This window comes from Ursus arctos, unplaced genomic scaffold (assembly GCF_023065955.2).
Source record: "Ursus arctos isolate Adak ecotype North America unplaced genomic scaffold, UrsArc2.0 scaffold_11, whole genome shotgun sequence".
NCBI lineage: Eukaryota > Metazoa > Chordata > Mammalia > Carnivora > Ursidae > Ursus > Ursus arctos.
In genome coordinates, this window is record NW_026622775.1 from 7,784,303 (window position 1) to 7,808,110 (window position 23,808).

At 35.8% G+C, this 23,808-nt stretch overlaps 1 protein-coding gene across 4 annotated transcripts; it reads left to right on the forward strand.

Annotated features, from left to right (window-relative positions):
• Positions 1-37: 37 nt before the first annotated feature.
• Positions 38-19,330, forward strand: LARP7 (La ribonucleoprotein 7, transcriptional regulator). 4 transcript variants are annotated; one of them, XM_026499210.4, is made up of 13 exons: positions 38-145; positions 7,047-7,250; positions 7,578-7,678; positions 7,758-7,841; positions 7,973-8,137; positions 8,231-8,324; positions 8,400-8,753; positions 8,836-8,980; positions 10,660-10,808; positions 11,636-11,754; positions 14,787-14,946; positions 15,160-15,251; positions 18,989-19,330. In XM_026499210.4, exons 2-13 carry the CDS (start codon positions 7,049-7,051, stop codon positions 19,067-19,069), a joined length of 1,746 nt encoding a protein of 581 aa, XP_026354995.1. In that variant the 5' UTR covers positions 38-145; positions 7,047-7,048; the 3' UTR covers positions 19,070-19,330. The 4 variants fall into 4 exon arrangements, with proteins under 4 accessions (XP_026354995.1, XP_044240189.1, XP_044240188.1 ...); XM_044384254.3 differs by having other exon boundaries at positions 8,403-8,753; XM_044384253.3 differs by lacking the exon at positions 38-145 and adding an exon at positions 345-520.
• Positions 19,331-23,808: the final 4,478 nt, after the last annotated feature.

A 23,808-nucleotide genomic window follows, 5' to 3' on the forward strand; every position in this document is an offset into this window, starting at 1 on the left:
ACGCTTGGTCTCCGTGCTAGTCTTTTCCAAGGCATACCGGAGAACGGTGTCGCTCAACTTATGACGCGGAAGCCAGGATAAGGTTCTGGAGACGAAAAGGTTGAAGGACGCGATCACCGGCCTAGTATTTTGGGAATTGAGCGGAGTAAGTTCCAAGTAGACTGTAGATAATGTCTCTCAGGTTGACTGAGGTTTCAATTCCTCTAAGTCCTTTTTCACGCAGTCCGTTCTATCATCTCTCGTCCTTTTTTCACTTCGTCACCTCCCGCAAACCCATCAGTTTGCTTTTCCTAGTTCTCTGCGCATGCGCAAAAGTTTTTTGGCAGCCCTTGTAGTTCCAGTTTTCAGAGATTGGGGGCGCGTATTGTCCGGCGTTGGGAGATTGGGGGCCCGCCCGGCGTTTGGCTGCGTACTTGGGAAGGGACGGGTGCCGAGATGGGCCGTAGACAAGGATGAAATTGCCTTCGTAGGTCTGAGTCTTGGCGGCCAAACGATAGCGAACGTGAGGACTTGTTTTAAAGTTAGTCGTTTTCTTTTTAAGGATTCTAGTTTTTGTCATCAAAGAATCGAAATCCAGTTACGGAAGGGAGCTAACAAATTATAAGTGTCAAGTGAAGTGTACTGAGCGCTCTAATAGATGTGCTTGAGGGAAAATGGATAAGGAGATAATAAATTAGGGGAGACATGGTGGTGGAAAGCAACAGAGTAAGATGCCATTTAACATGGGCCTTGAAAACTGAATAGGGGTTTGTAGGGGCTTGTAAGGCAAGTAAGACAAGACTAATTCAAAAAAGCAAAAGCACAAAAAAGCAGGGGTGTTCTGGTACCTTGAACGGTCAGCCGTGACTAAAACAATGACTTAACGTTTTTGCCACACCATTTCCTCTAAAAACGATGAAGGCTGTGGATGAGCTTCCCAGGAAGATTTATGCACATGTCAAGACATGTTACGTATAATTTTGTTGGGAAATTGTGAAACACTTTGAAATGGCCAAGAAAAGAAATACTGGATATTTTGTCTATCTCACTCTCCCAGGTTATCTCTTTCATTGTCATTGAGCTATTTTACATTTGTGGAAGTTGTAGAAAATGATTATAATGGAAATTAGTCTTGCAGTTAGTTTTGCAATTATTGCCCTAACCAGTTTTGCATCTATTGACAAATTCCTTTCGGTGTTCCTGATTGTTTATGTATTTTAATTCTCCTTTGAACTAGTTTTTTTTTTAATATAATATCTTTAAATTTATTATTTATTTATTTTAAGTGGGCCTCACACCCAATATGGGCCTTGAACTTAAGACTCTGGGATTGAGTCTCATGTTCTACTGACTGAGCCAGCTAAACGCCCCCTCCTGGAACCAGTTTGTAACACTTAACTAGTTCCGTGATTAATTACTTAAATAAAATATTTGACATGTGTTCATTTTGTATTAATTTATATACAAAGTCCTTTGTTTAAAATTTATCTTTTAACAGTTTCACAGAATTTACAAGAATGTTTGAAACTCGCCCAAAATTCCATGGACTTTAGGTTAAGAATATCTGAGTCAGAGGGGCACCTGGGTGGCTCAGTCATTAAGCCTTCAGCCCAGGACGTGATCCCAGGGTCCTGGGATCGACCTCCGCATCAGGCTCCCTGCTTTGCTGGGAGCCTGCTTCTTCCTCTCCCACTCCCCCTGCTTGTGTTCCCTCTCTCGCTGGCTGTCTTTCTGTATCTGTCAAATAAATAAATAAATAAAATCTTTTTAAAAAATTTTTTTTAAAAAAGAAAAAATATCTGAGTCAGAACGTAGAATGCATCATGACAGGCTATAAAAGGTTCTACGAAAAGGTAGGCAAATATGAGGGAGCCAGACTTAACTGGAGCTTGTTTGCTTACCCAAGCTTGTTTTTAGCCAGCTAGTTTTGGCCAGTTCACTTAATCTTTAAGTCTCTGTAAACAAAACAAAACAAAAAAAAGTTGGAAGAAACTACCTAATTGAGATTGTGAGGATTTAAAACAATATATGTAAAGTAACTGGCATTGTTACACAGTACTTTTATTGTTTGTTTAAAGTCCCTGCTTAGAAGCCAGTTAGATGTCACTGACTCTAAAAATTTTTAAACTTACGTATTATAGGAAGGTGCTAAGGAGAAGGTGGTCGTGAAAAAATCAAGTCTGGATCTCCTAAAGGTGCCTCATTCAGCTCTGATGACAATTTCTTGGCCTTCATACTCGGCTTCCAGGAGTAAGAGGCAGAGGCAAGCTCCTGCTCTGGAAAGGCCTGGACCATATGACTCACCCCTAGGCAGGGGGACATGAGTCTGTGCATTACGTGCTTCAGTCTCACCATCAAGAAATCCCGACCATTGATGGCTATGAAATAATTACATATAATGTTAGTTAGGGATTCCTCAAAACTAACAAATCAGCCTGCAGTCAGCCTCCACAGCCAAACTGTCTCAACTTCTATGGGATCCACCACAGGTTTTTATTCCGTTTAATACTAAATAGAAACCATGAACATAGCAATTTGGTTATTCCAGCTCATGAAACATGTTATGGATTAGAAGAAGATAATCATCATTAAGGAGGGCACGTGATGTAATGAGCACTGGGTATTGTATAAGACTGATGAATCACTGACCTCTTTGTATGTTAACTAATTGCATTTAAATTTTTAAAAGGTGCTAAGGAATTTTTAATGTTGGAAGTTTTAACAAAATCATAAAATTAGATCCGTGTTTTAGACAAGTTTACAGCTTATGAGAAGGATAAATGACTTCTAGAACAGTTTATAAATTGTTCCCATATAATAGTGACACTCGTGGAAAATATTGGAGGGAGATAAAAGCCGTCTCAAAAGTTGAATTGGTAGGACTTAGTGACTGATAAGTGTTTTAAAATGGTAATAATGTTACATTTTATCAAGTGTGTGAGAAAGTAAGACTTAGAGGATCAAGACTAACAAAAGTAACTTCCTAATTTTCGCACAGCCTTTGCGTTGGTAAGTTAAATTGTACCATATCTTGTTACTTTGTGTTAATCAGAATCTTCCTCATATATATATATACACTTATATATGTGTGTATATATGTGTATGTGTGTGTGTGTATATATATATAAAGGTATATTTGGTTATAGAATATATTAAGATCACAAATTGCAGACATATTTTAGGCACACTAGATAAGAGTTTTAGAACTTAATTTTCCAAGTCACAAAAATAATCCTTAGGTGAGGGGATGAAGGAAGAATGATGGAAAAAATCTGATTTCAGGAAAATTTTGACTTTCTGCACTTCTGCAGTTTTGCCCTCTATTTCCTTAGATGATGGCTGTAACAAGGAAAGGAATTGGAGAGCTGGTGGTCTGTCCTTTATAATTTGGAGTTTTTACAGAAGGGAAAGTTAGCATTGGATCCTTCTGTATTGATAATTTGTAGCTTCCATTTGTGTTTTATATGTAAACCTACTCCCTTTCAAAAGAACTTGAAATGCTTAACACTTTGCAGTATGAGATCCTTTAAATACATTAATTATTTAAGAAGTGTTTAGGCTGTGATCACGCTAAAGTTCCTGCCTTCATAGTTTTTGCATTCTAGTGGGGTAGACAGACACTAAAATTATAATTACAGGTAGCAACAAGAGGATACAAGGATACAAAGTGGTGATGGAATGAGTAGGGTTAAGACTGTCAGTTCAGAAATGTTTTAGATTGAGTGAAAGAAAGGCCTCTCTGGGAAAGTGACATTTATAGATAGAGACCTGAATGAACAGAGAAGTAATCCCTGCAGATGTGGTGGGGAGGGTGAAGAGAACAGCAAGAGCGAAGGCCTTGAAATGGGAATGGCCTTAGCATGTTTAAAGGAATGGTATATCATAGTTGGAGTGAGCCTGTTGGAAAGAATTTTAAGAAATGAAGTTAAATATCCCCAGGCCAGATCGAATAGTGCCTAGTAGGCCACAGGAAGGACTTTGGATTTTGAGTATGGTAAGAAACCTTTGGAGGATTTTGTCCAAGACATTGATATGCTCTGATTTATGTATTTAAATGATTATTCTGGCTACTATCTGGAGAATTGATAATGGAAGATAATGGAAGTTCCAGTGTTCTTGCAGTAGTTCAGGCAAGACACAATGATAGCGTGGACCAAGTGGTTGTGATAAAATAAAAAGTATTCTTATTCAGGATGTATTTTATGTAGAGCTAACAAATATGCTCCTGGATTTGTTGTGGTGTATGAGGAAAAGGAGGAGGATTTCAGAATTTTTGGCTTTCACCAATATTGTGATTGGTGTTTTCTGAGATGGGAAAAACAGGGCAAAAACAGGTATGTTAAAATTTGAGAGTTCAATTTTGCCATTTTATGTAAGAGAAATATTTAAGGTAAAAAAGTGGAGGTGTCAAATGGACAACTGAGTATTGGAATGGGGGGAGCAAATGGGAGAAGTCAGCGCTGAAGAAGAGAGATTCATGAAACATCAGCATGGAGCTAAAGAGCTTAAAGCCAGAGACCCTCAGAAAGGGTATGTGTGTAGGTAAGTAGGGAGCCCAAGACTGAATGCAGTTCTGGGTAGCATATAAAGGTAGAGCAAAGTGGGATGGTCCAGAAAAGGAAATTGAGAAGAAGGAAAATTCTGGAAGCCAAATGATGAAAATACTTTCAAGGAGGGAGTTTAATTGCAGATGCTGCTGAGGGGTCCATTAGTCAGTGGAGATCACTGTTTTCAGTTTCGCTAGAATGGTGGAAAGGGAAGCCTGACAGGATGGGTTGAAGGGAGAATATGGGGTGACGAATGTGGTTATTCAGCACTAAATGGCACCTGACTGGTTTTTTTTGAATGATTGATTCGGACGAGTAGCTCCATTTTATATGCATTTCAATGAGTACTTTACTTGCATATTTTCAAAATTGGCACTTGGTTAATCAACTGCAGCGTGTTTTAAAAGTGCCAAAATACTCTTTGGTTGATTTTGGTGAGAATGGTGAGAATGGTGAGAATGCGTGTTTAGTTGGAGATTTGAAGTGAAATGGCATTAATGGCTTTGTACTCTCATACTGGATGTAACTTTGAAATACATTTTCTGTTTCTGTTACTCTGCAGCATTGCTCCTGGAGTAACTGTTTGTGGCCCACAGGCTGAAGGGGATACAAATAGGCTTTGGTATTATGTTTACTGAGTGTTGGAGGATGACGCAGGGATGCCTGGGTGGCTCAGTGGGTCCACGTCTGCCTTAGGCTCGGGTCATGATCCCAGGGTCCTGGATCATCATCAGGCTCCTTGCTCAGCGGGGAGCGTTTCTCCCTCTGCCTGCTTTTCCTTCTGCCTGCTGCTCCCCCTGCTTGTGCTTGCTCACTCTCTCTGACAAATATGACAAAAAAAAAAAAAAAAAAAGGAGGAGGATACAAGGCAGACTTCTTCATCTCATCTGGAGCCCCAGCACTTACCCGAACTCCGCAATTAATCTGGATCTACTTTCCTCCTCTTTACCTACAACAGACATGTGTGACTTCTATAGATACGGGCCACAGTGTTTTAGGTCACCTTGATATGTAAAAGCCTTAGCAGCATTTCCCACCAATCTTGGATGTCATCTCATTGCATAGGCCCAAGGCCTGCATACCAACCAAGAGTGGCTCCCACTGTGGTGCAACAGAGGAGACAAAAAACTCCCCATATGTCTTAACTCTTCTGTGTCCAAGAAGACCATATTTTAGGAGCCTGGGAAATACATGTTTAGGGTTTTTCTGAGGCAGGCCTGCACCATCCTGGGCCCTATGTTAAGCCTTTGTTCATTTACTTTTTTGTGTATATGTACCCCTAATGATTCAATGAAGATGACACAATTCATTCAACCAATTTTTGAGTGACTACTCTGTGCCAGGGAATAGGAATGCATCAGTAAACAAAACAGACAAAAACCTGATTACATTCTACAAAGGAAAAAGAATAAAATTGTACAAAAATGTTGGAAAATAAGTGCAATGAGAAAAAACAAGACAAGGGAGATAAGGAATGTTTGTCCAGAAATTAGCAGTTTTAAATATGGCTGTGGTAGGGGACTTCGTTGATGTGACATTTGAACAGGACTTCAGCAAGTGAGGGACTGAGCCATGTTATCTAGGCGTTAAGTGTTCGAGAACAGCAAATTCAGAAGGCCCTCAGTTGAAGATATGACAGCTGAATTTTAAGAAAAAGGTAGTTGACCAGTATGGCTGGAGCTGAGGGAACAAAGAGGCATGCAAAGTGACTCAAGGAAGGAAGAGCTCGGGAATTTCTGTCCAAGAAATAAACACTGGGATGGGAATGTGCCCCAGAAAGAAAAAGCCAGTTCTATAGCTTACCACTTGAATTCTGCTTCTAGTGAACAGAAATTAACAGTTAAGGGGCACCCCGGGTGGCTCAGTAAGTAGAGCATGGGGCTTTTGATCTTAGGGTTGTAAATTCAAGGCACACTTTGGGCTCAGAGATTACTTTAAAAAATCTTGGAGCACCTGGGTGGCTCAGTTGGCTAAGGATCTGCCTTCCGCTCAGGTCATGCATGTTCCTGGGATCCTGGGATTGAGCCCTGCTTCTCACCTCTGCCCCCCCCTCCTTTCTCAACTAAATCTTGAATAAAAGACCACACCTATTCAATTAAATAAAATCTTAAAACATTTAAAGAATCAAAAACGAGAATCAGCTTATTTCATTGCTCCTTTCTTGAGTCTGTTGAGATGGAGGATGACTGAATCCCCTCTTCTTATACTTCAAGTAGACATTTTGATACTCTATGAATACAATCTGGTAAAGTGCAGCAAAAACTAAAGCTATAATTTATGACAATGGAGGTAATTTTAAAAGTAAAAACAAGGCCAATGAAACGTAAACAGGTAAGAGACTGGAAAAGATCAAAAAATTTAAAAAACACAAGGCTGATGAAAATTCCCACAGCTAATTGCCAAGTGTTACCCCAAAGTTTGTCAGACTTTGTCTATTAAACTTTCAGGCAATTAAAGGCTAATGAGTATTTTCCTGTTATTACTTGGGATGTAAATATTTACTTTTTTTTCAATGAACAGGAATGGAAACTGAAAGTGGAAATCAAGAAAAGGCAATGGAAGAAGAAAGCACTGAAAAGAAAAAAGAAGTAGAAAAAAAGAAACGATCACGAGTTAAACAAGTGCTTGCAGATATTGCTAAGCAAGTGGACTTCTGGTTTGGAGATGCAAATCTTCACAAGGATAGATTTCTTCGAGAGCAAATAGAAAAGTCCAGAGACGGATGTAAGTTCACTTAACTGTACAGTGGAACCAATTTACAGCATGTGGCACTTGACGTCTGGGTTAAGTTGTGCCCAATACTGGGCTTAGAGGTTACTATTTTATAATAGTTTTGCCTGTGTTTATTGATTTAATTCACACAAGGCATATTATTGAGTCCAAATCCAAAAAGTTTGTGAATGTGATTACTTAATTTTTATGCATGAGTAAAGTCATGGGTATGCCTACCCAAATAAATCTAGAGAGGCAGATTTAATTACCAAAATACATTTGACCTCTGTCTAGCAGTTAATTACATTTATATTCTATATTAACTTTTGCATTTGTTAGATGTTGATATATCACTCCTCGTGTCTTTCAACAAAATGAAAAAACTGACCACAGATGGAAAGTTAATAGCCAGAGCACTGAAAAGCTCATCTGTTGTGGAGGTAATAATTTATTACAACTTATTGTATCAATTATATTAGTTTGAAATGTGATTATTAACCTCATGTACCCATTTCAAAGCTGGACTTAGAAGGCACGAGAATCAGGAGAAAAAAGCCATTGGGTGAACGACCAAAGGATGAGGATGAACGGACAGTGTATGTGGTAAGCCATTTTTAAGAAAAGCTCAAAGCTGGCGAGTGCAGTCAAAGAATGACAGAAATATTTTTATATTACAAGTAAAACTTTATTGACCTTGAAAAAGTACTTATATTTAATTTTGTTTCTAATTATAGGAATTGCTTCCCAAAAATGTTAATCACAGTTGGATTGAAAGAGTATTTGGGAAATGTGGCAATGTTGTTTATATAAGCATACCACATTATAAATCTACTGGAGATCCAAAGGGATTTGCCTTTGTAGAATTTGAAACAAAAGAACAAGCAGCAAAAGCTATTGAGGTAGGTCCAGAACCTAAAAGGAAAAGCAAAAAAAAAAAAATCAAGTTGTTTTAAATAGTAATAAAATTAGGTTTTAATTTATTGATTTTTCAGTTTCTTAACAACCCACCAGAAGAAGCACCAAGAAAACCCGGTATATTTCCTAAGACAGTAAAAAATAAGCCCATTCCAGGACTTAGAGTATCAGGTAATTAAATTTAATATAAATATTTAAGTAAACGTAGTTGAAGGAAAATGAAAACTAATCATAATATTGTTACAGAAGAAAAGAAAAAGAAGAAGAAGAAGAAAGGCCGAATGAAGAAGGAAGACAATATCCAGACCAAAGAGTCAAATATGGACACAAGTAAGGAGAGCGTCGGTAAAGTGAAAAGATCCAGGACCACATCTGAGGGATCAGAAGTAGAGATAACTGAACCCCAAAAGCCACCCTCGAAAAAAAAGAAAAAACGGGAAAGACAGGAAGTAACCAGCTTACCTGTAGTGAGAACAGGGAAGAGGAAGAGAAGCATCTCCGAAGAAGCAGAATACTCAACTCCCAGGTCAAAAGTAAAGAAAATAACTCAGAAAGACAACATTAAAAAAGAAGACTTAGAAATTTCCAAAGAGAACAAAGGTATTGACAACTTTAAGGTAAATGTTAGATAAATAAATACAAGGATTTTCTTACACTTAACTGTTTATTTTGGTATTTTAAGATTTGGAAGTCTCTACTGAAGAGGAAAAGGATACTGGAGATGTAAAAGATGGATCCCTTTTAAAAGCAAAAAGGAAACATAAGAAAAAACACAAAGAGAGACACAAAATGGGAGAAGAGGTTATACCATTAAGAGTCCTCTCCAAGTAAGTAGATGATACAATTCTGTTGAAAACTTGACACTCTCCATCACCATTGCTAAAGTGCAATTCCAATTTGTATTTAACAGAGTTGCATATTAGCAACAGTCATGGCATGGGGCCAATATCTGCACAGGTGATGGGTTTAAGGTGACTGAGGAATAAAAAGGAACCACCACACTAAAACATGGAAGCACTTATTTTTATCATGTCACAGCAAGTGCCTCCATGTTAAAGTAGAGGGCGTTCCTTAACATAATTAAAGATACAGAAGTTAACAGCTTAAATATAAATATACCAGAGAGGCACTTCCATGAGGCGCTCTTAAATCTTGTAAACTTCAAAAACGTAAAAGTAAGACTTACCATCACTAAAACATGGAAGCACTTACTTTTTTAGTATCAAAGCAAGTACATCCACGTTTAAGTGGTGGGGAGCCCAGTCTTGGAAAAAGGTGAATCGTGAACATTCTTTAACCTGTAAAGTAAGATTTGTAATAAAATTGTGTCCATTTGGAGACACCTCCACTGAAACATGGAAGCACTTACTTTTGTTTTACACAGCAGGTACCCCCATGTTAAAGCAAAGGGTTCCCCCTTAGGCTCTATAAATTAACAAACTTGTTGTATTACATTTGGAAGAATAATTTGGGTTCACTTCTACTAAAACATGTAAGCACTTACTATTTCAAAAGTCAAAGAAAGTACTTCCATGTTAAAGTTAAAGGGAGTCCAATCCACTCGAGGGGTGGAAGCCAAATTAAAAAAAAAAACAAAATCACCAAAACACCATACCTTTAGGAAGAAAGTTTTTCTTTTTTCAATTGTACTCCCGAAGTGTGCTGTCCTCCCCGTGAAGGTTAAAAGGCAAGGACTTCAGGCACTTGTATTTATACTATTCTTAACTGCTGAATTCCTTTTGCCTTTTTATCTCAGAGAATCATTACAAGAGCTTTTTGTTATTCTAATGTATCAGCTCACAGGGAATGTATGATCCTGGGTGGGTCTGGATACTTTTTTTTTTTTTTGAAGTATACAGATGTCAATAATAACTGCTAAGACCATTACCACAAGATATCCTCCTCTTTAAGAAAAAAAAATCCCCTATCTGCTTGTTTGATGGCATAGATTAGAGTAACAATGAATGCTCCTTGGGAGCCTGGAGAGGCATTGTGTTTCTATCTGGAGGAGCTCTAGCTGTTTGAAGAAACATCTACATGTTAAATGTATGTAAATAAATAAAATGCTTCCATGGGGAGTTTTTTTCTTCTTAGAAATTCCTTTTGATTCAAGTAAATACTAAGGAATGTTATCTCTCAAATTGGAAGCAGTTTAACAAATAATCTTTAAATTACAATCGGCCTTTATTCCTCCATAGATGACTAATTGTTACCAGTTAATTAATTCAAAGCTTTTATTTTCATAAATAAAAGCATTTGAAGCATACTCAAGAATTGAATTGCCAAATTTAAAACATTTAATCTGAATGTTGGGTCAGGGGAACCTTCCATTTTCATATTTCCTGGATCACTTGGGACTCAAGAAGTAATTTGAATGTATGTATTTAAAGAAGGAAAAGTTAGGAGGAGTGGTTACAAGATACTGCGAATGTATATTATTTAGATAATTACTTTTCATTTGCTCATTTGTGTTCACTACTTCAAAAGTACATTCTTTTCATTACAGGAGCGAATGGATGGATTTGAAAAAAGAGTATTTAGCACTGCAAAAGGCCAGCATGGCTTCTTTAAAAAAAACAATATCCCAAATAAAATTGGAGTCAAAAATGGAAACAAACGGCGTACCTACTACATCTGAGATAAAAAATGAAAAAAGTAAACAGCACTATGATAGTTTTTGTAGCATTTTATTGTATTTATATACTAACATACTATTTCTGAATTATTATAGGATAAACCTTAATTTTTAAATACTTAAATATACAGTGGTAGTTATTAGAACAATTACTGATTTGTCATGGTGTCCAGATGTGCTATTTATGCTTGCTATAAGAATATTTGAAGTGGTGGTTACAAAATCTTTTTTTTCCGGAGCTGACCCAGAAGAGCATGTGACTCTTGATTTCAGGGTCGTGTGTTTGAGACCTACATTGGGTATGATTTAAGTTTTCAGTCTTAATCAAATTTAGTAATGAGGACCTAATTTTATAAATTGAGCAAGTTTGTAGTAACAAAAATTGTAATTTCTCATCTGTAATTTTATCCTAATATATTAAGGTGTATTTTGAATTCTTTTATGTTAAAAATACAAATTTTCACATTTTAATCATAATGTTTATGGAATACATATTATTTTGTTACTGTTTATTTCTTTATTAACTAAAGTACTTTATTATTTGATTAAGGGAAAGGGGGCCCAGTTTTTTTGTTTGTTTAAGGTTTTACCTGTGTTCCTCTAACAACACTTTTCAATTAGAGTGATTAAAGTTTTGGTATTTTATTTCATGGTAATCTGCCATAAGCAGTATGGCATCCAGCATAACTTACTAAATTACTTTAATTATTTTACAATTAAATTTAAATCAAGTAAATTTGAATTAATTATTTAAATCAGCCTAAGAAGTCATTGTTATTCCCAAGTGGGCCTACTAAGTGTTAAGTGTAAGAGGCTTATTTCTGGTCTTTCCTTTTCAAATCAACAGCAAAGAGTGAAGAGAGTTGTCCCCAGGAAAAAGTTAATGCAGCAGGACCTCAGTTTGTGAGTGGCGTGATTGTGAAGATCATTAGCACTGAGCCTCTACCTGGCAGAAAACAAGTCAGGGTAATGCTTTTGTGTGTCAAGGGTAGTTGTTGCTCTTTCCCCTTTAAAATGTCCCCGTGTGAAAATCTTTTGCCTTATAGAAAACAAACCAAATCAAATTAGGTTTTATTCTTCTGTGGAAAAATACTTGTAGGATTTGATTCCACAGTAACTCTTGTGTTTGACTTGAAGCAAAATCTGAAGTCCGAAATTCTTCACTGGATCAGATTTGCAACAAGTACAGTTAACATCCTTCTATAGAACTGCACTTTGTGCTTATTTTTCTTGGTGCCCTTAATGGTTGATTATTGTGTAGTTGAATGAGCAAGCCTTACTGTGGCCATTATAACTTAAAAGAATAAAAATAGTATGGTGCTGTCTGAATATTACTTATTTAGAGGACTGACGTTATCTGTTTTCAGAGAAAATGGGTTTAAAAAATACTTCATGTGAAAACGTTTTAAAGATTTAATCGAGTTCATCTGAAATTATTTTGAACTTTTAGTCATCTGCTGTCGTCTGATTTTTGTAGCAAACTAAAGAGTTTGTAATTTTTTTTTCATTAGAACTCTTAGCTTTCAATAGATTCCTGAAAGATTTTGTGACTTAAAAAAGTCAACTATTTTCATATAAAAGGGATAATATACTTACTTTTAACTTAACATAAACTGTTTTGTCTGTTAGTCCTCTTAGAAATTGAAATTTTTTCCTGGGAGAATTCTCGCAGGATTTTTGGAGAAAAGGGCTTTTGTTAATTTTATTTTTTTAATGTTTTTGTTATTTTCAGTTTGTGCTGTTTTAAAAATGTGAAACAATTACAGAAAAGTTAAAATATTTTGAAAAGCTACAAAAATTTTGTATGGGTGTGGAAATAGAGTTTTACGTAATTTACAAATTATTACATTACTGCTCTACAATGTTTTTTTACTTAACATATTTTATCTTCGAACAACCTTTTGTACCAACCCAACAGTATTTCTTTCTTACTGACATATTACCGTGTAAAATGTCCTATGGCATAGCAAGTATATTTAAAATTGTTACACTGGCATTCGTCACCATGTACTATGTTTTGATTTTGCATAAGACTTCTACCAGTCGCAGTTTTTAACTTGCATAAATGAGGTTGTTCACTGTATCTGAATGAAATCCTGTTTCTATCCTGTAAAATCCTGTAGCTGTCACTAACACAAAAATTTAGATTCTGTTTAAGATTTTGGTGAGGGATTTGGCAAATGCCAAATTGGTATTACCAGCTTGAATTTCAGAGTATGGTAGCAGCATAGAATTTCAGGTCAGAAGGATTAAAAACCGAGGATGTAAATGATGCTGTGGTTAGTCAGGTTGCAAAAGATTTAAACATAAAATTAGGCAAAGTTTGCTATTTGGAATAATTGTCCATAGACTTTAATTATATTCATCAGAGACTTTTTATTATCTACATAGTAAGTATATCAATTAAGCATTTGTCATTTATCATCATCAAAATCATAAAATCAAGTTAGTAGTTACTTATATTTTCCTGGCACAAAAACTGAGTTATAATGATGGTTACTGCTGTCTGACTTACCCTTTTGATTACCAGGCTAATTTGTCTTTTAAAGAAGGGTTTTTAGTCATGAGATTAGCCTAAAATTGTAATGTATATGTGGTAAATACCTTTTGAATTGTAGTAGTCTATCTGATAAATCAGTTACAGAATTTACTACTACCAGTTAATACATTCAGATTTCATCAACTTGGTACCAATTATTTATCTTGCTTTTTGTCTAAATTTAGTACTTAATTATATAGAGAAATGGGATGGATTGACCAGTATATTTCTCCCCACTTATATTTTTCATTGAATTGGCAATCATTTATTAAGTGCCTATTTTGAGATAGGCAGTATGTGAAGAGTAGGGATGAGTTAAGACTTAGTCCCTGGCTTTGTAGGTTTTTACTGCTTATTGTTTATTATTAATAAACTTCTTATTTTATGATCAAATAATATTTTCACATATTGCTCAGTTTTTCTCTGTAATTCAGACATTAAAAATCCAGTATCTAAAAGTAATCTAAATTTCTTGTGGCTTGAAATTTGGGTCAAAAAGAAAGGAAGCCAGATGGGTTAAAACGCTTTTTTTAAGGTTGGGAATCTCCAGTAATTTCTTTAGCTTTCGGAATGGAAGTTGATGAATGAAGAATTATGTAACATTCCTGCATAATTGCTTTGTTTACACCTCAGAACATGCTGGGAAAAAATGATTAGAAATGCAGGAATCTTGTTAATTTGCCCTCACAGCAGGCATTATAGGTAAAACTTTTCCTTGCTGTGTGCCCACTACTTGTTCCAAGGAGATTGTTTAAGTATTTCATCAGAAACTATGAGCTCTTGAACTATATTCCTATAGCCGGAACCTAGGATTTTTGTAGGTTCCCAGGAAACCTTTTTATGAGTTCGAAAAAGTTGAATGTTTTTTTCATGCATTTTACATCATAAGTGATTTTCTACAGATGAGCCTAAACACCTTGTCCACCAACCTATTGTGGGTTTTTTGTTTTTTATTTTTATTCATTATTGTAACTACACCAGGACATGGAACCCTCTTCTTGTTTTTCGGGGATTGGGGAAATTACTTGTACATTCTGCCCTACAAATCTGTTGTCCTTGTGGAGTGTTCCCATTCTAGCTAATATTTTAGGATTGTGCTTGATTAAAAGAAAGTTATGGTCAAAGTTCCCAACGTTGTTGAAGTCAGTTTTTAAGAGTATTTGTGTTTTACGTGTGCCTTGCTGACTCAGTCAATGGAGTGTAGGGCTCATGATCTTGGGGTTTTGAGTTCGAGCTCCACATCAGATGTTAGAGATTAGTTAAAAACAAAAAATCATTAAAAGAAAATAGTTGTGTATATTTTAGAAGAAATGTTTAACGTAGGTTAGTTACTCATTTTAAACTGTATATGGTTTTTTTTATATAGTACATTCTGGCACAACCATGGGAATAATTTTAGAATTATTGTGAAACATTTTAATTATTTATTTATTTAAAGTCTTTTTCAATTCTAATACAGGATACTTTGGCAGCAATCTCAGAAGTTGTTTACGTTGATTTGCTAGAAGGAGATACAGAGTGCCATGCTAGATTTAGAACTCCTGAGGATGCTCGAGCAGTAATAAGCGCATATGCAGAAATTAAAAAGAAACACTGCTGGAACCTCGAGATCCTTTCTGGTAAAAATTCATAGAATCCTCTTTTTTAATAACTCTTATTTAGGGGTGATAGTATTATATTTGCTGAGTTTGGCTACTAAAACTAGTTTTCTTTTCATATTCTGATACACATAAAGTAGTATTAAATATACTCAGCTACAGTTTTTTTAAATGTGATTAATGCCTTGAATATGTTTTTTCATATTATCAGTGATCATTGTTTTTGTTTTTAAGGTGACCATGAGCAGAGGTATTGGCAGAAGATTTTGGTAGATAGGCAGGCCAAACTTAATCAGCCTCGTGAAAAGAAAAGAGGCACTGAGAAGGTAATTCAATTTTTGGTGTTTGTTGTTGTCCTTCTTTGGTAGCCTAAATTCAACATTCCATTGAAGTTTTCTGAAAGTCAGTAACGTGTACCCCTAAAATAACTTTGGTTTTGCTAGACACGACAAAATTTTACATGGTATATACTGCATTTTAGATTGTGAGAGAATACTTGTTTTTCCAGATTTTGAAATACATGAAATTAGAATTATTTTCCCCATAAGGATATAATTTAGAGTCTTCTTGTTTTCTGTTCTATTGTAACTAGTGGTGGCAATTTAATTTAAACAGTACTGATTTCTAGCTTCTGTGTTTTATAGTTTGATACTAAATGATTATTTAAAGATTGTCTTAATGGTAAAACACAATGTGTTTAAGAGTGTAGTTTTTAAAGATATGAGCCTCCACAGATAATATTGGTAAACTTTATGCATAAGGTTTGCTGTAGCAATGATAAGCTTTATTCCTTTTTCTCTAGAATACTCAACAAGTGAAGGCGATAAGCTTAAATACATTAAATAATTTAAAGCAAGACTCTCAGTAATTTTGTTTTAAAGGACAGTGAGTAATTTATCATACTTATTGTTGCTTGTGAGCTGTCACGTTTATGCTTTTAAAACAAATTATACGCGTAAAGATTAGTACATCTTACGTGCTTTTAGGACAAGTTAGGACACATAAAAACTAATACTATTATCAAAATTTTTTAATGCGTATTAGAAGATAAAAATATGAAAAGTTAAGCATTCTTCTATGATTCGTTAGCACTTGAAATCATCCTTCTGTAGTTCAGGTTTGTTGATTTGGGATTCTATTTATATAGTTCCTTTGTTTTATTAAATAAAAATCAAGTGCTTTTTCATCAGCCTTGCATTGCCTAGGATTCACTAGAATTTAAGATTATTTGGGGGGAGGTTTCCTACTGTTCTTTGTTAATCTGTTTGCATGAATACAGACTGAATTTGCTGAAATGTGGGAAGACCTCCTTCCTCCCTAAAGACTCTTTCACGTCTATGAGGTGTTAATTTCAAAGCCTGCTTGAGATTATTTAAATGTTAAAATCATTGATCCAGAACTCACAACTAAAACCAAATCACTTTGTTAAGTAATAGTTATCCTTCTAATTGGTGTGAAGTTTCATTTAAGTTGTATATGTTTTTAAAAGTAGGAGTTAGTCATTTTGTTTTCCAGAAAGATCGGACCTCCATAAATTTAAGGGGAGGAAATAAACACTGACTAGGGAGTTTTATAAATTGGGTTGGAACACAATGTTGTAGCTCTATTCAGTTGGAAAGTTGTTTTCTGAATTCATTTATCTCTTGCATGACCAAGCTTTTTTTTAGCATGATTAGTTTCATAAACAATCTAGGATCCTAGCGGAAACTATGAAAGTAGCTAGTTGGCTTCTGTCACAAAGTGAAAATAAGGTACCACACAAAGTGGGTATTGTACAGGCTTTTCAGAGGAGGCAATTAGTAAGTCAATCGACTTTTTTGATAATTCATTTAATTAATGTTTTTTGAGTGGTCATTTTTGTTGCCCACTATTCTAGGAACTGGAGGTAGAGCCACGAGTAACAAAAGTCCCTGTTTTTATGAAGTTTACAGAGGAACAATTTAGGTTAGGTGATGACAGGTGCTGTGTAGAATAATCAAATTAAAGGATATCATGAGATAGCTTTCCATCAGGTGAGGTTGTCTGGGAAGTTCTCTGTGAAAGTGACATTAAGACAGATCTTAGGAAAGTGACCAAGCAAGCGGGAGAGTTTAAAGGCACATCTTTCCAGGCACAGGAAGCAGAAACTGCAGAAGCCTTGAAGGGAAGGAGGCCATTATAGCTAGAATCCTGGGAGTAAGCACCTTATTAAAGGAAGTTAAATATTTAGAAAAAAATTTAGCAGCCAGAAGTATGACATTAGCAGTTTGCTCATGACAGCTCAACATTTCCACAGTAATATTCCATTACTTGGTCCATAATTGAATTAAAGAAAAGGACTGAAATCAAATCCTGGTTCTTAATTTTCACCTTATGAAGCAGGAGACTGGGGACAGTTTCCTAAGCCCCAATCAGTTTATACAGAATTAAAAGACAAAAAAGAGGAATAGGTGAAGGAAAAAGTTATTTTCTACATATGGTATTTTTACATATAAAAATCAAGTGTGGTAAAGATCTCTCACAAAAGATCAGTAAGATGAAGGAAGTATCTGCCAGATAGGGTCTCTCTCATTCTTGCTAGACCCAGCCTTTGTAGTCTTCCCTATCACTCTGAGCACATTGGTAAAATTAGATAACAGCTACTGGAGACAGAGTGAGTCTTCTCTCATTTGTCTTTATCTTTTAAAGCATATTTGAAATGTTTTTATCAACAAGGTCTTTTCTCTACAAATTACCAGTAGTCAGATATTCAGCAGGTAAAGACAGAATTCACAAAATCTGTGAACAGAGTTATAAATTACTTAAATTTTGACTCACTTCACTGATGAATAGGCTTTTAGTTTAATCTTAAAGTGACTCCCTAGAATAACAACAAATACAGGGTCCCCCTATTTTCGTTTCCAAAGTAACCAGACCTTAAATATATCCCATAAACCTGTACTTGCAAGCCCTGATTCTGACTTTGCTGAAGTCTAGAGACCTTTGAAATGACCTTGGTGAATGTGGTACTCATGTGGCAGTCACTGTTTTCTATCATAAACAGACAATTTGGTGACCTGGGCAACTTCTGAATTTTTTTTTCTTTATGCTTGTTTTTTTAACTTGTCCAGCCAGTCTATCTGTAGACTGACTCACAGTCTTTAACTTTTAAGTAAACTTTTAATAATTTAGTAAACATTTTAAGAAACTAAAAAATAAATAAATAAAAGTGACTTCCTGCCAATGGCCACAGTCACCAAACACTAATGAAACTCTAGTGAATACTTACTAGAATCTGTATTTTTAAGAGAACAAGATTTTCATTTCTTCCAAAGCTACAGAAGATATTTAAAATTTTTACATCAAGAAAACTTTTGGAATATTTAGCCATCTTAAATGGTCTTCTACATTCTACATAATTTCATTTGCCTTCTTTAAAAATATTAAAGGGGCACCTGACTGGCTCAGTCAGTGGAATGTGTGATTCTTAATCTTGGAGTTGTGAGTTCAAGCCCCCACATGGGTATAGAGATTACTTAAAAATAAAATCTTTTTTTAAAATTTTAAAAACGAAAATAAAATATTAAAGTATTTATATAAGGGTATAATAAATAATAAGTATTCTTAATAGCAGATCCATAGTTGAAATATTTTGATTTCCAAATTTGTAAGCAAACTTTTGTGTAGTACTCAGCGCAAAATATACTGTCTCATTCAAATAATGATTATTCAAATAATTAACACTCAAGCCCAGGGGGATATGAAACAGCCAACAAATGTGTGTGCTAAATCCTCCTAAAAGGTTAAAAATTGCCAGCATGGAGTGGCTGTTTTTAATTCAAAAATTCTTAGTGATGTGGAAGGAAAGCGGGAGTGTTATAGTAATTCTTAGATTTAATATCTATTATACTTAATAAACCATAATCCTAAACAGTTCTCTCTGTAATTGATATTTGGGCTAAGCTTCATTTATCTGATTCGTCTACCTTTCCCTCTTTTAAAAAAATTTTATTCAAACTGATAGTTGTGAAATTTTTTTTACTCATAATTATCTTTTTGTTTTAGGTATCCAATACATTATAATTTCTAATTTCTTTCTCCGCAGTTAATCACCAAAGCTGAAAAGATTAGACTCGCAAAAACGCAACAAGCAAGTAAACATATTAGATTTTCTGAATATGATTGAGAAACAGTTTTGGTTCACCTCTTAAGATTTCACTGGATACTTGAACTTTTCTTAGGAAATCCATTTTATTTTGGTAGTAATAAATAGTGTTTTTCTGAAACCTAAGTTAATTAGAAGAAATACCTTTGTTCTTTAACTTGTAAGACTTTTCTTCAGACAAGTACATTGTATACCACAGTTTTTCATTAAACATTTTATTTGCTGAAATTATCTCATATAAATCAACCTCAGAGTGATTTAGTAAATATGTTTTGAACATTATCATTAATTTTGTTGTCTTTATATTACAAAAACGATATTTGCAAAAATACTACATAGTTTAGAAAAAAATGCTTGACAGTGGACTCACTGTACTTCTTATTTTGTAATTTGCTTTTTTCTTTTCAGATATCTAGGATGTCTTTTCATGTTGACTTATACGGAGACTAATGTGTGATATTTCATTCTGTTCATTGCACATTGCTTATCTGAGCTTCCACTGAATGGGTCATATGAATTGTTTCCAATTAAAATGTTAAAAAAGTATTGATTTGTTTCTCATAAGTGAAATTAAACATTTTATTTTGTCTAACCAAAATAAAAATTACCAGATGCTGTGAACACGGGGAGAAAAAAATCTAAGAATTAGCCTTAGACATAACTGAACTCTATCATTTTATTCAGAAAAATCTCAGACCTGGAGTATTTAAGGTGTTAGAACTGAACCTATAGGATGTATTCATTACTGGATCTTAATCCCCTATCAGAATATGAAAAACATACTCTGGACAGCCAAGGGGTTTATTTCCTCGGGCTACAAACTATTTGTAGTTCCATCAGCTTTGTCCAAAAGTAGGCCTAATTTGGTGCCCTTTCTGTGCATTGTGGAAGACCCAAAGTCAGGAAACTATTTACTTCTGTGGGCCAAGGATTTGAGGAAATTGGCTACCTCACTGCTTGGGGTGACAGTAGCTTATTACTAGTAAAAATAGGTATCTAGCAAGTTGCCACTGACTCCTTTTTTTCTCTGTGAAGGAAATCTAATATACACACTCTAATGGAGGAAAAGAAAGATCTGTAAGTAGTTGCTAAACCGTATTATGAGGATTATGACCACATAGGCTTCAGATGTTCCGTAATAATCAAAAGTTAGACGTCTGTTTCAAGGATTCAAGTGATATCAGTGAGGACGATCTTAAGGTGACTTTGGAAAGGTTATCGAGTAAAATTTCAGAAATTTTCCCCTTGGCAGTTTTTAAACAAGATAAGTGCTCATTCAACAACTATCTTTGGCTGCTTTTAGCACTTGGGAGATATTAGTGAAGCAAATCAGACAAAGATCCCTCTCTTCATGGGCCTTATAATCCAGGGATAGATGGAGACAGTAAACAAAAATAAGTAAAAGTTACATACTTTGTTAGGTAACTCCTCAGGACAAACAGAAAAGGTGAAGGAGGAGACACCGCATTTGTTTGTTTATTCTTCTGTTTATTCTTTATTTCATTTAATTAAAAGAATATTTAGCCCCTACTACATATTAGACCCTGAAACTATAGACTTTAGAGATACAGAGAAAAGGTAAGGTGCTCTGCCCTTGAGGAGTATACAGCCTTGGGGAAGACAGACAAGCCAACATAATTATAATACAAGGTAAATGACGTGACAAGTAGCTCCAGATGATCTGGGATAGTTCCTGAGAGCTAAGTCACAATTTTGAAGAACCTTCCAAGGTTTCTGTGAACCTTTGATCTTTTGGGTAAGTGAATTTCCTTTTTCTCCAACACTTAGCACATATTAATTGCTTGATAGATATTGTTTCCTTGAGTTGAACTGAATGTATGTTTCCGGTGGTTCCCCAAGGGCAGATGTTATGATTGACTTGCATGAGGGATCCGTTGTTTCTGTACTTGATGATTCCTCTATTCACTTTCTTTTTCTTTTTTTTTTTTTTTTTTCTAAGTGCCTCCTTGTGTTCCTGTCTTTGTGCATTTCGGTGGGATTTGCTTTCGTAACTGCAAAAATAATTTTATTTGAGCATCTTGCATTAGCTCAGTACCGCTCACTCGTTGGCCATTGTCTATTGTTAGTAGTTGTTGAACCTGAAGTGCTTATCAAAGATTATAATAGCTAGCTAGTCTGAGATTTAAGCTCAGTTTCTCTTACTCTAAAGACCACACATTTTTTTTAAAGATTTTATTTATTTGACAGAGAGAGTGAGAGAGCACAAGCAGGGGGAGTGGCAGAAGGAGGTGGAGAAGCAGGCTCCCCACTGAGCAGGGAGCCCAATGCAGCTTGATCCCAGGATACTGGGATCATGACCTGAGCCAAAGGCAGACACTTAATCTACTGAGCCACCCAGGGGCCCCTAAAGACCACACATTTAACAACTATGATACCTCCCCTCTTCCCTGGCCTCCCGCCTTCCTTCCTTCCTTATTTTATTCTTTCCAGCCAATGTTTTGCATCTCATGGTAGTGATGAACTGTGGTTTATATAACAATGCTTCCATTGAACTTGTAGTAGTTGTCTGCTCTTTTTTACTACTAAGCAATGCTGCAGTGAACATCCTGTCCTCCTTTGTTGAAGTGAGTTTATTTACAGGATAGATTTCTGCAAAAGGAGTTGCTGGGCAAAGATACCTTTTAGGGGCACTTGGTTGGCTCAGTTGTTAGAGGATGTGACTCTTAATCTCAGAGTCATGAGTTCAAGCCCCACCTTGGGCATGGAGCCTACTTTAAAAAGAAAAAAAAAAAGTTGCCCGATGCAGGGCTTGATCCCAGGACCCTGGGATCACAACCCAAGCTGAAGGCAGACACTTAACCAACTGAGCCACCCAGGTGCCCCAAAAGTTATCTTTTATATAGTGTGTCTGAAATAATCCAAAATGGTATGTAAATTTTCATTACCAACAATTAAATTTTCCCTTTTTTTTGTACTAAAGTCTTACCTTTTTTTTTTAAAGATTTTATTTATTTGACAGAGAGAGAGCATGTGCAGGGGGGAGGAGCAAGGGGAAAGGGAGAAGCAGGCACCCTGCTGAGCAGGGAGGCCAATGGGGTACTCGATCCCAGGACCCTGAGACCATGACCTGAGCTGAAGGCAGAGGCTCAACAAACTGAGCCACTCAGGCGTCCCTAAACTCTTATTAATACAGAATGTGGAGTGCCAGGCTGGCTCAGTAGGGCATGCAACTCTTGATCTCAGGGTTGAGAGTTGGAGCCCCATGTTGGGCATAGAGTTTACTTTAAAAGAAAGATACAGGTTCTAATCAGTGTTTTCGTTTTTGCTGTCCTGAGAGGTGAAAATGTATCTTATTGCTGCCTTCATGTGCATTTCCCTGATTACTCTGAGACTGAGTAATTTACACATACTTGTTATATATATATATATGTATATATACACATATGTATATGTATATATATATGTATATATACACATATGTATATGTATATATATATTTAAATATATATATCTCTTCAGCAAATTGCTTTTCTTAGTTTTTATAGGATGGTTAATTTTTTTCTTTTTTTTTTTTTTTAAGATTTTGTATCTTTATTTGACAGAGAGTGAGAGAGTATAAGCAGGGGGAGCGGCAGGCAGAGGGAGAGGGAGAAGCAGGCTCCCCATTCTTCCCAGTGCGGGGGTACCTGGGGGGCTGTGGGTTAAGCGTCTGCCTTTGGCTCAGGTCATGATCCCAAAGTCCCGGGATCCAGCCCTATGTTAGGCTTCCTGCTCAGCAGAGAGCCTGCTTCTCCCTCTCCCTCTGTCCCTCCTCCTTGCTTGTGCTCTCTCTCTCTCAAATAAATAAATAAAATCTTAAATAAATAAATATTGTCAGGGGGGAACCACTTGGGTGACTCAGTTAAGCATCTGACTCTTGATTTTTGCTCAGGTCCTAATCTCAGGGTCATGAGATCAAGCCCCACATCAGTATCAAGAGTCTGCTTGAGTTTCTCTCTCCTTGCCCCTCCCACTCATGCGCTCACCCGCTCGCTCGCGCGCGCTCTCTCTCTCTCAAATAAGTAAATCTTAAGAAACATTGTCAGGGATGCTTCATAGAACGTGTGACTCTAGATCTCAGGATTGTGAGTTTAAGTCCCATGTTGGGCATATAGCTTAAAAAATTGTCAGGATTTAAGGGTTTTTTCCCCCCTATTCTTGAAGAACTTTTCATGGAATTACTTACAAAGTAATCACTGAAACACACACCTGCCTAATCCTTATTTTAAATAAAGTGATATATACAAAGATTGAGTGGATGTATTAAAATTAATCTTGATATCCTATTGGTTAACTAGCAATTTCATTATATGGTTGATAAATTAGATTTTGAACCCAATGGATATGGTCAAATAATAATGTATATCCTAAAATAATAATAATGAATATCTTCTGGTACTTAAGTATTATAAAATCCATTATTTCTATTACAGTATAAATAGTTCACAAACTAAGGTATGCAGAAAATACAACTTTATTAAAATTCAACTTAATCTCTATTTCAAGCCTCACATCCCACAAAATTCTTAATCAATTTAGGGTTCTCTCCCTTTTTCTTAACGTTGAATCAGCATTCTAGGTGCTTGAGCAATACCAAGTGAGGGGGCACCCATTTGTCTCTAGACATACTATCCGAGAAGGCCACTATCCCAGTTAGTTCCAGGTCGTTCGCTTATAAGTTCCTGCTCCTGCATACTTAGCCCAATAATTCTCATGCTACTTCTCAGGTATGCACAGGACTCAAAAATAACTACACAGCT